The 15,740-nt window shown below is 43.4% G+C and overlaps 1 protein-coding gene across 12 annotated transcripts in view; it reads left to right on the top strand.

Annotated features, from left to right (window-relative positions):
• Window positions 1–15,740, top strand: part of magi2a (membrane associated guanylate kinase, WW and PDZ domain containing 2a) — a 263,837-nt gene that overhangs the window by 217,936 nt on the left and 30,161 nt on the right. For 10 of the 12 annotated variants that reach the window (XM_085769108.1, XM_085769100.1, XM_085769102.1 and 7 more), the window contains one exon: window positions 12,366–12,397. The exons of the other annotated variants lie outside the window; for them this stretch is intronic. In XM_085769108.1, the coding sequence (XP_085625234.1) occupies window positions 12,366–12,397 (32 nt within the window). The remainder of the gene's footprint in view (window positions 1–12,365; window positions 12,398–15,740) is intronic. 12 annotated transcript variants of the gene reach the window in all.

Here is a 15,740-nt window from a genome sequence, read left to right as displayed (position 1 = left end):
TTGGAAACTTAATTGAATCTTTTTTTATTCATTTTTTCATGACTTTATTAGAGAGAATATGTGGAGGGTTAGAGACAGTTTAACCTCTACAGGCCAATTTAGGAAATAATTGACTGAATGATTAATATAATGAATAAGTTTCATATTAAATATAATGAACAAGTGCCAGGATGGCTGATGTGTGTCCAGCTCCACTGTGATCGGCTGCTGATGTTGTGATTGGACTTTTCTTTAATGAAGCTCCATTAGTCTGTTTTATTATAGCTGTAACTACCAATGTGAGAGTTTGACATTTGAGATCCGGGTGTTGTGTTGAGTCGTACAGTAATTACAAACTTAAATTGTTGTTGCCGTTTTGGCTTCATTTGCATGCACAGTTTTGCTTTTATTGAAACTTACAGAATCGACAGAGACAAAAATCGAGTCGGTTTAATTTCCTGACATTTGCAAGGGGGGGAGCGAAACCGACGTGTCATTATTTGTGTCGCTGCACAATTTTCCAGCAGTAGAAATACTTCACAGATTAAAGAGCAAGGATCACAGAGGCTTTGAGGGTGCAGCCGCTTCTCCGTCCCCACCCAACTTTCCCGAGAAAGGCCAGCTCCGAGCGTTTAGCCAAGCTATTACCCGTCGTAATAAAACTGTCACCGCGCTGCTGGACTGATGTTCTCCCTCTTAACACACCACAATTTGGCTCTGCTACTTAGGCCCCACTGGACACTGGCCACACAACCTAATTGAACTGGCTGCTTCTCTTTTTTGAAGGGCTCGAACCACAGAGGGACGGAGGCGGGGAACCAGCAACTGTCACGCTCCTCTCTCTGGCTCCGTCCCCAAATATTTGCCAGTTTAGGGGCGAGCGCACAACTCATCACATTTACTGAAAACACAATGTGGAGCATGGAGGGAAAAGGGGGGGGAAAGGAGGGGGTTTAAATGAGCTGACTAAGTTTTAAAAGAGTGCGGGAGTGCAGATTTCTACATTGTTGAATTATTGTTTTTTAATGAAAGCTCCTTTATCCTGCAGACAGAGCAGCCACCACCACCATGCTGCTGCTTCTTCTGCTTTACATCCAGCTTCAGTCTGAGAAAACACACACACACACACACACACACACACACACACTCACACACTCTCTCAGGAGTCGAGTCGTCAAGTTGAGGCAGGATTGACAGCATCGACGCCTCCACGACAGACACCCACGTTCTCCCAGCAAAAACCAAAATCCCACAAAACACATTCACACTCACAATCCAGAAACACTGTTTTACTGTGGCTTTACGGGGCTATTTTATGTTGCCGTTGCCATGGCGACGGGCTCCTAATGTCCAGCATCAGAGATCACAGATGACTGCAGGAGGAGAGAGGGTGAGAGCGGGGTGGTGGCGGGGGGGGGTACCAGCACGTCATTTGAATGAGAACAATAGTAACAAACGATTTAGCCAATCAGTGCCGAGTTAACCTCAAGCCCCACCCAGGAGCTTTTCAGGGCCGAACAGAGTACCTACCCTGGAGTAGGTACCCTGTTGACCCCCGTAAAAGTTCCTGTAAATGGCCCTGTGGGGGAGGTTCCTGGGGAGCATACATCAGTCCGACTGCCCAAAAGTCCGACGGCTCATTTCTCCGACTACCCATTCAACAGTGTTAAGGTTAGGTTTAGGGTAAGGTAAAGGGTTAGGGCTACTTAAGTCGGAGAAATAGGAGGTCGGACTAATGGACGCAAAAATAAAGAAATGTATGGTCAGAGAAATGGGTAGTCGGACAGACGTCATGCACCCGAGGTTCCTGCAGTGGAGACACGCACCAACCGGGCTGGCCCCGTAAAATTACCCCGAAGTTCCTGCAGTGGAAACGCGCCTCATGTGTGGTATTTATTCAGTTTTGGGGAAATCACAGTGTCTAGAAAGCATCAGTGGCTGCAGCTGACAGGGACAGCTAACAGCAGTAGCAACGCTAACGGCGGTAGCTAAGCTAACATCAGGACGTCATCTGTTAAAACCCTCCCATTGTTGGACACGACATGAAACTACTCTAGTTAGCTCAATCATGGTGTAACTAAGATATCTGCTGGAAAAAATACTTTTTCATGGACCGTTTATTAAAGTTAAACAGGTAACGGTTAGCCCAGCTAATCTGTGATAACCATGACTAATTACAAAAATGTGCATACAGAAATAGTCATGTTTGTCCAGTAATTGGTTTTAAAGACTTTACAAACATCAGATTAGTCTAAACGGTGATGTAGTGACATGAAGAATGAGATTCTCGTCCATATTGTTCTCCTGCTTGTTTTCTACCCAGAAGTGTGTGTAAACAACAAGGCGATTTGTTCTATAGGAGGTAGAAGTTACTGTAGAGAAGAGAGAGGGAGAAAAGAAGATGAAGAAAGTTACAGAAGCAAGAAGAAAACGAGGCGACAGGGTGAGAATTAAAAACACAGAGAGCCACCGTGATACAGCAAGACTCAACTTGCTTGGCTTGGTGTTGTCATGGATACAGAAAAGATCCAGCAGGGAGTTATTGTTTCATGTGGAGAAAGAGAGAGAGTGTGTGTGTGTGTGTAGCCTTTAACCATCAATGAATCACTACTATTTTTATTATCCTAATACCAGGATGATCGTTATTAACCATCGTGGACGACAGAGGCGGCTGCTTTTTTTCATTCTGCAGTCGAAGCATCAGATCAGAGACAGAAATCTAGAAAAAAAAATCTTCCACTGAACAGTTTCAGTGCAAAAAAAAAGAAACCCAGAGCTGAGGCTTTTTTGTGTTTGGTGTAAAAAGACAGATTGTCGGGCCGAGCGAACGGCTGCCGCACAACCCGACGATAATTTATCTCTTTGTAGTGCAGCGAAAAGAGAGGGAAGACAAATCTCAAAGTGAAGACGTTCAGCTCCGTCTCCAGATGAGCACGTTTGTTCACACATGGACTTCTGGGGAATAAGTCATTGTGTTGATCTTGGTTGTGGAGATTAGGTTGTTTTGTTTGGCTTATCTGAGACGCTGTAGCCGTTAGTTACAGGCAGCGTAGGAGAGTTAACTCATCAAATACTGAATGTGGGCTTCCAAGATGGCGCCCATCTTCTTGGTTGACTGTTTCTTTGGTAACATCAGTTGGAACAACACCAGACATTCAGCCATGCTAAATTACACCCAGCTAAACACAATTTTTTGTATCAAACAAGCTGTCGTTTTTAATTACTAAGTGTTAAAAGTGTTGTTAAATGAACTTGGTTGCCTTTTAACAGGCTAGTTGTGTGTTAAGCTAACTGCTTCCCAACTCTTGGCAAGAAAACAAACAACCTTATTTCCTAAAACGCCACATTTTAGCACTTTAAAGAGGAGCTAAGCAGGATTTTTAGCTTTACTTTGCTACATTACCATAACTGAACAGCTTCAGAGAAATACTGATGGTTAAATAAATGACTTAACTTGTTACAGGGAGAATGGAGGCTCTCTACCTTCCCACCTAGCATCTCTTGGCTGAAAACCAACCTTGCAGGATCAGACCCTCCGACCCGATGACCCAGCTCTCGTCACAGCGGCACCGCGACACGCGCCCTGTAATCTGTAATCTCTTGTTTATGATGGATAAGACTTCACAAATATACACATTTTAACACATATACGATAATAATGCTATGTACAGCACTATTGATTTACTTCTCGCCGGCTTTGTTGAAAACAAATGCACATGGCCGGGAGGAGGGTTACAAAAACAGCGGAGAAGCGACCAGACCTGCATAGTTCCCCTTTAAGTAAAGAAAAATCTTTAGGCTGTGGTCATTTATTTTAGGCACGTGTCGCAGCTCCCAGAGAATTAAAACCAAATCATTAGAGAGAAAAGCCGACCGCATAGTCCGCCAAACGAAAAATGGCGCCATTTATGATCAAACTATCCACTCAGTTAAGTCTCATCACCTTGAAAAGGCCACTTTCATTATAAAGTTATGATATTTAGCCATCCCTGAAATTTGAATTTGACTCCCGAGCCATTTTTTCAGCCCAACAAATGGACGCTGTGTCTCTCATCACCAGTAATTATTGTGCCTCCATATGTGTGTGTGTGTGTGTGCGTGCATGGCAGACAGCCTCATTAGTGGCTATCTAGACCATTAACAGGCTGTGTCCTCGTGGCCACACCAGCAGTAGAGACATGGGGCAGTAAATTGCTCTGCAGACTTTCAGCTCATTCGCATGTACACCCATTTAGCTTCCACTAACACGCCGCATTCTCCCTCGCCGCCACCCGCCCGTCACCCCGCCCGCCCACACACTCACACGAACCAACGCCGGGCCACATGGTTTGATTCACACAGGTTGTACGCTACACACACCTACACGGCAGCCACACAGGCTCACACTTTCCCTCTTCTTATCCCAAGGCAGCTTTTCTGTACACAAGCCTCCGCACACTTACATAAACAACCCCCGACTACCCCTCCTCCTCCTCCTTTGTACCACCGCCGGGTGATTCGTGCATTATGAATCAGCTGTCTGGTTTTGGCCTTTCACCTGCGATTGGTCACATGCGCCGGGGATGGCTAGAGGACACTTTGAAAAACCATGCAGACCTCAGGTGAAGGTTTTACTTTTGCAGAGAGAGAGAGAAAGAAAAAGAAGGGAGGGTTTGATTCACTGAGCCTCCTCTTGCCTCCCAGGGAATCGGTGTGTAACTAGACAGTGATTCATTGGATGTGTGTATGTGTGTGTGTGTGTGTGTGTACGATAGAGTAGTTGGAAACAAAAGAGAGAAAAGAAAAAAGGGAGGAGAGAAGAGAGAGCGCGGAGTGGAGTGATGAGTTTGGCTCTCCGCCAGTCGACCACAGACCGTCAGCCATGTTCACACTTAAGACTTCTGTCCCCAGCAGCTCCAGGACCTGGAGGAGCTGCTGCCCGCCAGGGATCAATAATATCCCATCCTGTCAAACTAAAACCCCCAGGAAGACGGCCAGGGGTCTGGGCACGGGAGGAGGTTAAGCAAAGCCAGTTGTGTGGTGTTTAGCCTTATTGCCATCAATATTAAATCACAGAGGCAAAAAAAAGTTGGGCTCTGTGTGCGTGGGAGGAGTAGATTTACTAACCTTGGTTGCCTCTGAAACAAATCAAGCGCTCCTATTTGGGTTTTAATGGGGTGGAGTGATTACCCTGTGACTATATGAGCGTGGTTAAATAAATTGTGCTGTGTTGAGCTTTAATATCATGCATATTCAACCATGGGCCTGGCAAACAATTAGGTTTTTTTGCACACAGCATCAATGAGGGCGTTGAATATCGGTGGAAATAAGTGGAAATGGGCATTTGAATAGAAGTGGGTAGAATCCGGTTTCTGCCGTGGATGTTGTGTGAAGCTGCCTCGTTAGGTGGAGATACATATTCATAGAGCGCTAGAAGATTCATACACGCTCCCATCAATTCTAGTGTTATTATAGGCTCATTTAAATAATTGAAGGACCGGCATTAGCCTCACATTGTGAAATGAAAGACATTTGTGTTTTTTGTGTGGGTGAGCAAATGTAGCTTCGAGTGTGTGTGTGTCCGATGGTTGGATGTGTGTGTGCACCTTTTGGCGTGGTGTTACGGGTCAGTGTTTGCTTTTTTTTTCTTCTTCATCCAATGCAGATGTTCTGTTTTATTCAAATTTAGACGAACTGTGGCCACTGCTGACCTTTAAAAACTCATCATGTTTAGCTTTTCTGTTATGAAGTTTACAGAAGCTGTGCCCCAGTTCAGGAAATACCAGTGATATGAAATGGTTTGTGCTTCCAGCCTCCTCCCAAATGAAGGTGGTCATAAACACCAGAAATAGTTTGAATGTGCAACCAGTTTTTATCAATATATCAATAAGTAATTTCTGTTTAAAATAAATGGAATATTAGTTTCATTTTACTTTAAATGTTAAATTAATAGTTTCATGAAGACATGTCTCCAATCTTAAGCAGCAAACTAAAGGAGGATTAGTTACGTTTTGAGATCTTGCGAGAGTTTGTTGCTGAAACAGGAGCAAGTCTCGTTAATTTTCGGCCGATTAGACGCTCTGAATGACGATGTCTTGTTGATGTCAGAGTGATTGGACAATCTGTGGTTGGTCAAAAACGGCAAAGATACTCTACTACTCTGGCTCTGTTTCTGAACCGTCTTAGACAATGACTTTGATATTAACTCCGGTAACTATGGAGGGAAATAACCTGCCCGATCTCGTTCACTTCTCCCATTGGATCGAAGAGGGAGCCAGTAAAACCAGCATAATACAGATACAAGAAACAAACCGTCTCATTTCTCTACTGGCTCCGGTGAAAACATTGATAGCTCTACTACTATCAAGATGGCCCATGATAAGCTGCACCAATGATATGAAACGGTATAAACTTCCTGTCTCTGAAGTGGGCGTGGTCACCCGTACCCCCACCTCGAGTTGTGTACATGTGTGTGGATTCATAAAAGTTGTCAGTAGACGAAAGTGAGCTATTTATATTTTCTTATGATAACATTAAATATTCACACAGCTAACAGTCATGTTTAGCATTACGAAAATAAGTTATATAGGAGATCTGTGCCAAATCTCGCAGGAGAGAGTGTTGTTAAGACAGAGACAGGTTAATTTTCTCCTGATTTGTCCGTCTGAAATTTGCCATTTTAGTGTCAAATTATTCAGAAGAGATGTGGCTTGTGAAAAAATAAGTCCACTTTGGTGACAATGGAGCGAAAGAATCGACCATAATCTGTGCTCACATCCATTGGAGTCAATAGACTGGGGGCGTAATGATGGCCACAGGTAGCAACGCACATCGCAAATCCTTCGCATTTATGTTCCACCATCCCAGTTTACAACAGATAACAAAGTTACGACTGTGTGTAAAAGTTTTCACATGGAGCTCCAAAAAAAATATGTTTGTAACCTTCTGTGGAAGAAGATTCTGAAATTCATACATAGAATCAAATTGCTCACAGACGTTAATCTAATAGGAACCAATTACATCTCACAGAGGCGTCTGGAACAGCCACTTAACACAAAGGTATTTTCCAGACAGACAGAAAGTGAAGTTGCGCTGCATTCGCACAAATTTGACTCTCTGGTTGTTTATTCGTTTATTTATTTATTTTCATTCACCCTACACAACAGGCCCAGACGTACCAACTGTACAGACATTTAGACAATAAACTCAGACACCAAACCAGTGTCTCTGGGAGTGTTTGTATTCAGCTCAGCCTCAAACTGAACTCAGAACTCACTTTTCTGTTATTTCCCCCCAGACTTTCCGTCCTTCTCCTCTCATCTGTGTGCATTTATGAAGCAGATTCACAAAACCCCATCATATAGGTGGATTTTCTCACATCCAATCTTCGCATCAGATCGCGCCGTCCCCCGTGAATTTACGTCTAATTGCATCTTTCCATTGACTTCATGCTCATTTTGCCTGTGCACACAGTAACCCATCGTGTAAAACAGCAGCTAATAGCTTTCGTTCATGGCATTCAGCCAAATTATTTTCCACGAAGAACCTGCTCTTATGCTTCTAGGTTTAAAAAGGTTTAATATGAGTCATCATACCAGATATAATTTGGGGCTTTTGAGAAATAATGTATTCCCTGAAGTCCCTGCCACGTCTTTATTGACCCCTGACAGGGTCCTTGTACAAGATATGACCACAAAATGAACAAGGACGCTCATGTTGCACTTCAGTGGTGCAAATTACCATTAATATGAAAGAGGAAAAATTCACCCACATACACTGAGCCTGGGCTTTTTGGAGCACATCATGTTCCTTTGCGGCCCTCGTCAAAAAAAAGTCTAAATCGATGTCGTCTACCTTCCATTTGCTCAAAATGTAGTTACAGCTGAGGGTCTCCTGCTGTGGACAACATCATGTTTTTGTGCCGGAGCAGAGAGATTATTATTGTCTGACCTTCAGAGGTGAAAGCAAAAGAGTTCTCTCTATTTTGAAGTGGCTGTGTGGATTGTAGACAAGCATGCAAATTTGACAGTAAATTACAATGTTCCCACAAGGTACTGTACCAGCACCGTCTTTCACTTTCACTTTTTCTTTTTTTTTTTTTTTACTTTTGGGACTTGTCTTCTCTACTGCCAGCAGATTTCCCAGACATCTGAATCACAATCATCCCACATGAAGCTTGTTTTTTGTTGTTTTTTTGTTGGTCCCATGTGTCACGTTGTGGAGGGCTGTGTGGGTCGCTGCCGTTTGGAGCCTGATCATAACAATGCCATTGTTATTGCCAGAGAAAACCAGACGACGCGACACCCTCAGCGGTTCCCGTCTCTTTAATTGGAGTTTTTTTGTTGGGCAGGGCGGGGTGGGGATTGTAAACGAGGCAGGTCATCATCACCTGAAGTTGGGCCAGTTGAGTGTACACAATCACACTTCATGGATTTGCAGCGCTCTCATTATGGAGACACTGTAAGTGAGATATACAGTGGTATGATGCAAAAGTTTGGGCACCCCTGGTGAAAATGTCTGTTAATGTGAACAGTAAGCAAGCTGAAGATGAAATGATCTCCAAAAGGCATGAAGTTAAACATTAAACACTCAACATCAGTGTATTATCTTAGTTTTCTACAATTTTAAAGTGAAAGGGGGGGGGGGGGGAGCAGCAGCCTGCAAAAGAATGGGAAACCCAGGAGACTTGAGCTCTCAGATAACTTTGACCAAGTTATCAGACAAGATATTTACTATTTACACACTGTGATAGTTTCCAAAGGGGGGGCTACTAGGTACTAACTATGCAGGGTGGTCAAACCTTTGCTGCAGGCCCTTTTCCTTATCTGTCATTTTGAAAATGTAAAAGATGAAAAACAAAAATATATACGTATATTGTTTAAAATGTAAAGGGAATGTGTAATTTGTACCTTTATGCCTATTGGAGATCATTTCATCTTAGACTTGTTTAAAGGGAAACTATGCAAGTCTGGTCGCTTTGCTGCTGTTTTGCTAACCCCCCTCTCAGCCATGTGCATTCGTTTACAACAAATCCGGCAAAAAATCAATACAAGGAGCAGTGGATAACGTTACATAACATATACGATGTTACAACTTGTACAGTAGGCTATATCTGTGTAGTCTTAATTGTCATTAACAAAAGATTACGGGTTACGGAGCGCGTTTGTGTCACGATGCCGCAGAGACGAGACCTGGGACACCTGGTTTTCAGCCATGAGACGCCAGGTGGAAGACAGGAAGCCTCCGTTCTCACACGTAACAAGTCACAAGTCATGTAGTTAACTATCACAATTAGTCCAGAGCTTTTTAATTAAGGTAAAAATGTAGCACAGCCACGGGAAAAATCCTGCTTAGTTCCTCTTAAACTGTTCACATGCCACTGTACAGCCAACACCGCCCTGGTCCTGGTGCTGCGTGCTTCAGGAAAGAGTTACAGTACACTTACCGTTTTACAGCTCACACTGCTTAGCTTGGAGCTAAGTGCAAGTTTGACACCACAGGGTTCATGTAGCTCTGTGTGGCAGAGCTGACAACTCTGATTAGCATTCAGTCTAAGGGCTTTCAGCACCACGGACAGCTCCTTTCACCTCTTCTCTCTTCCTCTCAGTCTTCCTCTCTGTATCTCGCCCCCCTTCTCAACTCTTGGCCACGGGGCACTGTGACACCCACATCTAACTAAAATGTTTGGTACGCCTGACTTAACAGCGGCTCTGCCCCGAGGATCACCTCACTCACTCAGTCAGTCAGTCAGCGATGCCTGGTAGTGCCTCTCCCCGTCCTGTCTGTGCGGCTCAGCTCAGGTTCTGTCACCCACCACCGGGTCTGCTCTTCTGTTGTCGCCTCCGTTGCTCACTCTGTCCTTCACGCCGGCTCTGATGGAGGTGTTTTGGCTCGTCATTGAAAGATTTGTTTGAGAAGAAAAGCAACAACAAAGAAAGAGTCCTCTCTGTCCCGTGCTCTTGTTCTGTTTTTCAATATCTTCTTTCTAGTTTCAGGCTGATAAAATAACCCTCTGTGCATAAAAAGCCAAATTGGCATTGAGTTTTTAGATAAGCTGTCATAAGTGTTTTGATCTTTAAAACATTTATTTGGCCTATTCTGACTGAGGGAAGCAAATAGTCCTGAAAAAAAACATAAACATTGCCGGGTTTTCTTTGTATTGCCTTTTGTTAATTTCCATGTCGTCACTGTTTCACTGGTGGCTCAGTGAGACGAATGTTTTTACAGTGTGACTGGAGCCTCGCCAGGCCGGGACAGGGAAGGCTGGCGCATAATTCAAGCAGTCACCCCATAATTTGATCCCTCCATTTGCATATGCTTGTAGCTTCCCAGAGGGGAGACCGTGGCAGCACTTGAAAGACGGGAAGGAAAGAAACTGAATCAAGAAGATGGAGCGTGCTCCTGTGAATATGACTATAGAAACAGAGCTGGAGTGTATGTTTCATTACTGTGTGTGTGGTGTGTGCGTGTGTGTGTGTGTGTAGCGACGTCTGCTGCCGCTGTTGTGCTTTTAACTGTTTTCTTTCATCCTCCGAGATAGATCTCTGGGTGTTTGTGCTTGAACATTGTTGTAAACAACAGAAACACGCGGCTTGCCGTTTGAAAGGTCACAGCAAAAAACGAATGGGGAGAGTCAAATGACAACACGCGGCCTTTAACTCGCTGCATTGTGTTACAAACTGAAAAGCACTTTATTGTGAAGCACAGTCGTCCTGAACCCACTTAAACGAAAGTTGGAGCTTTGTCAAATCCCACTGCCTCTCCATCGTCACTGACACGTCTATGATACACTCACAAATGGCCCTGATGGGGCCGTTCACTACAGTAAATCAGTGTTAATGGATACTGATGTTTGCTGGGGACTCTGGGGATGCACATTTTGCCTTATAGAGCCACAAAAAGTGAAATAATAACTGTAAAAGCAGCTATATTTTTTAGAAGGCATAGTAGCTATATATGTGAAAGAGCTGACTCATGCAGATATACTGCCGGGTTTTTTTTAGCTTCTTGTTTTGGTTTTAAAGGAGACGTATTATGCCATCTTTCCACAAATTAAAATAGTTCCCAGGTGTCTTAAAGACATGTCTGTGACATGCTTTGGTCAAAATACCCCAAGGATCAAACATTACAGCTCTTTTCATCCTCTCAAAACAGCCCTGTTCAGAACGGCTGGTTTCAGTGTCTGTCCCTTTAAATGGAAATTAACCACTGCTTGCCCCGCCCCACCCCTTCTACCGGTCCCAGGTAGGGGTGGTGTTATGCAAATTTGAAACCTAGTTACATCACTGGAAGACAACTGAGGGAACAGCTCATAAAACTACATAGATTTCAATCTAGGGAGCCTGCACATTACTGATTTTTTTGTCAACTCTCACATTTTGGGGGCTGAAAGGTAAGACAAACACCCAAATATATGTTAAAGAGCCTTCAAAAAGTGATATTTCCATAATATGTCCCCTTTAAAGCCTGAAACACTGATATTTTGGTTCAGCCTCACTCACATTCCAGCTGCAGACAGATGTCTTCACCAGAAACCTGTGATAGTGCAGCAGTGGCTCTACCTGCCCAGCACAGCAACTAACAGCCAGACACACTGACAGACAGCTGGTTGAACATTATGGAGCATTTCAGTATCAAAAGGAGCCAAAAACAGTGGATTTACATTCATGTGGTGGCCAGAAGCACAACAGCACAACTCCAAATGAAGGCTTACTGTATGTTGGATGTGTGTAAATAATCCAGTGTAGTCAGGTTTTCACCTGGTTTCCGCTGCCTCCAAGTGGCTAAAATATCTGTAAATGCAGGTTTAATCTCCATAATGATAATTTTAACGTTTTTTTTTTCATCCATGTGGAAAATGATAAAATGGCTAAATCCTTTAAATTGGAACATAAATTCATTAACAGAAAGAAATCATAATCACTACTGGAAAAGATGAATCCATCCTGCTTTTAAAACCATCATTCATGTTATTTTTTTGCAACCTGTTGATCACTGTTTGTTTTGTTTTTTTATCATGATATGAAGACAGCTCATATGAGAGCATGCTGCTCAGCACTGCTCTCTCTGAGGTTCCCTCTTAATCTCTCTCCCCTCTCAACAAGTGTTTACCTCATATATTTATATTTACATCTTCTGCTTCTTTGTGCCTTTATCCTGTTTGAGTTGTGCTTTTCTTTATCCCCCCCTCCACCATTCACAAACAATGTTTCCATGTCACATTCTTATTTTCATTTGGTTTATCTGTAATTCACTTGATAATGTTTTCTTTTTTCATAAACCTTATCCTTATAAATCCCCTGGAATTGGCTGCCACAGCTAAAATGAAACCTCACATTTCATAATCTCCTTTCTACCATCTTTTTCAGTCTAAAGCATTTTTTTGTTTTGTTCTCTCAACATTGCAGGTCACTATTCACCCTGGAAGACCCCTAAGCAGGTAACATGCATCAAGCCTCCCAAATCTGGACTGTCCCCATCTCTGCTTTCCAACCACAACCATGACTAGATAGATTTCCGTAGCAGTGGCTGCAGTATGCTGCATACTCTCTGTGCTAATGGGAATGACCTTGATCTTGTTTTTTTGTCTTTTTTCCTCACTTCCTAAGATCTAGAAGTGACTTCTCTGTCCGTCCTTTGTCGTACTAACTCTGCTCATGTCTCACTAGACGTCGTGGCTCTTACAGCAGCTAGCCTTTTGATATCTGCCCCCCCCCCTCCCCCCCTTTCTTCTTTATTGCAATGAGACGGCAAAAAAAGGTCAAGTAGCCCACTCATTACATCACTAGACTCTTGATCCTGCTCGTCAGGCTTGATTCACAGCCTGACTCAGTGCCATCAGGGCTCGGCACTGAGTCAGCCCATTTGAATAATGCCACAGCTGTAGCGCTGCTATCTGTCTGTAATCAGAGTGCTCTGGCATGGCCCCGATGCATTTCCATCCCTTTTTTTATCTTCATTTCACAACATTCGGCCCATTCTTTCTGATTTTTAAAAGCTTTTCCTTTTGCACTTTCCTCCCCTTTACATTTGCTCCTAGTTCATTTATCTTTCATCTTTTCCTTTTATTTCCTTTTATCACATTAAAGCCAGACCCCTGCCGCCCCCGCCACCGTGTGGTCTCCTCTTCCTCTGCCTCTATCAATAAGCCGCTATAGTATCATGCCGTCCCTGAAACCCGCTAACAACTCTGTCCACCAAACATCCTCTCAGATCAGATTCACTTTGTCTCCGTGTGCCTTTGTTGCACGAGTCTCTCTCTGCCCATCTTTCTTTGTTTCTCGTTTGTGCGACTGTGTGTGTAATCCATTTCATGCCTGGACGTCCTCCCAGTGCCGCTGCCTCGGTCCGACCAGCCTCTGACTCTCCAGCTCATGTTGTCCCCATTCCAGATCCAGATCACAACCAACCAACCAACCAACAGCACAGGAAGACAAAAAAACAAAAAAAAAAGTCCATTGTGCAGCTTTTTAAGACACTTGTCCCCTGAAAACCCCTCATTGTTCATCATTTCTCTCGATTTAATCAATCTCCTCCATCTCGCTCGGAATAATTAAAATTCTCTGCTCTGAGGGGAAAAGCTTTGAACGTCACAAATGTAGCAGACGACATGCAGAGCCTCTCTCTCTTGTCTAGTTATCGTTTGTTGGCTGCCCCGCCCCCCTCCTCGCCTCACCTCCTCTCCACACACACACACACACACACACACACCAGCCTCAGAGTTCAGCCTCAGTTTAATTGGGCATCATTTGTTACAGGAAGACTTCCACAGCAGCTCCCAGAGTGAAATATGGAGGAATCTGACTAATAAGGGAAGAACGGGGAGTCGCCTAATTGTCATATCGACCTGCAGTCGAGCAAAAGGCTCAGCCCGCGGCTCCTGGGAGCTTCGTTTTTGCTAAATGAGCTTGTCGAGATTTGTCTGTCAAAATCCAGCCTGTGCTGTAGGTAACAGCTTCTTAACTCCGGAGCGCGTGGTGCAGGTGTTTTTTTGTTTTTTTTTATGGGGCCAAACCAAAAACCTATGTTTAAGAGGTAGATTACAGCCAGGCAGCACACAAAGTCTTAGTCAAACAGCTAAAAACACACAAAGAGAGAGCAGTAGAGATGTAGATGCATCTGATCGGCGCCGTAACAAGGTCTCCAGTCTCACATCAGCGGCAGACATGATGACTAGAGCCATGAAGAGCGGGAACTCTTTTTGATTCAGGCCCCGCAGCTTTCATGGAGCTGATATATATTCCCGGTACATCTTCAACCAGATGCCCCATGATTCTCAATATTAAAGCATGTGTGTGTGTGTGTGTGTGTGTGTGTGTGTGCCATATGCAGCCAGCCTCGGCGGCTCGCTTTCAAAGAAAAGAAAAAAAAAAAAAACCTTATCGTCCCCCTGCGGATCCGTCTCTCACGGTTTCTGACATGTCAACATGTCATCTTGGCGATCTGCTTAGTGTCGTGCCGTGACTGGAGCGGCCCCGGCTTATCTGACACATCAAGGCTGACACTGTGACTGACTGGTGTTGTCAAAACTGACGCCGTCACCTCAAACACTTGACAGCGCATTTCCAAATGTGTTTGTGGAAGCAACTCATGCCGATGGGGCGAAATATAGAAGCCAACGTGGTTGTGGTTGTGTAATTTGACATTAGATGTCTCCATATGTTGATAACATGATCAGATTGGCTGTTAATCTGAAACTTTCTGTCTATCTCTGTGTTTTCCCTCTTCATACACATCCTTCATGTCCACTCTGATCTAAAGGGCAAATAAAGGCTCTAACTTGTTTGGCTTGTTCCAGCTACTAACCCCACTAACCGTCCGGCTTCCCGTCTGTTGTCTGGTTTGATCGTTGACTAAAACCCCATCGTCCCGCTGCCCAATCGCAGCTCAGCAGCTGTAACCAGGCTCGACGGGGCCTGTCAACATCTGGATTTCTCCACCTGCACAAAACGCTCCGCTCAGTTCAGAGGGTGGCATCTTATTTTTAACCATCTTCCCAGAAAACCAAAAATACAAAAAAACAGTAGTCACAGGTTAGCAAATGAGAGTGTAGAGTAAATATAGCAGCTCTTCATCTGGTTTAGAGTAGTGTGTGCTCCAGCAGCTGCAGCCAAAGTTGTGTTAACATTCGCCAGAATGTGTCACATTTGATTAAATAGCATATAGCTTTTTAAAATAAATAATAATGATACCAAAACATTACTGTATTGACCCAAATATAAGATTTTTTCCCCCCTTTTGAATATACTTCCTTTAAATATAGGACAAAGTTAACCAAGAATTTTGAAGAAGTTTTGAAGCTAACTTTAAGAGGATGATGATAAATTTGCTGCAGAGTTGTCAAAGCAATGAGGCAATGTGGTGTCACAGAGTTTAATGTGTGTTATACAGCTTTATTTTTTTAATTTTTTTAATCTTTTTTAATTTTCAAGGGAGGTCATACATATTCCAGGGCTCAAAACATAATTAACTTAACATATAAACACACAGTGAAAACATAATGAGACAAACATCTCTCAGGTAAATTACATCTGTGATTAATTATTGTCTTTATTCAAACAAGAGTTGGTCCTCAAATATCCTTCATGTAAATAGTTGTCTTACATTTGGGTCAATATGGTTTTATTTATATATTTTCAACCAACCAGCTACTGTAACAGAGTTTTAGTATTAGTTTTAGCTTTGCTTAGATTGTCATCTGAAGAAAAAATGCAGTGTGGGAACAGAAACCTTGACAGCTGCAGCGACAGTAACTTTTTTTGTCATGGTTACCGAGTAAAAAA

Source organism: Trachurus japonicus, chromosome 23 (genome assembly GCF_045865225.1).
Source record: "Trachurus japonicus isolate A0001 chromosome 23, Traja_1.0".
NCBI classification, from domain to species: Eukaryota; Metazoa; Chordata; class Actinopteri; order Carangiformes; family Carangidae; genus Trachurus; species Trachurus japonicus.
Note: the sequence above shows the minus strand (reverse complement) of the source record. Positions and strands in the feature narration are given on the sequence as shown.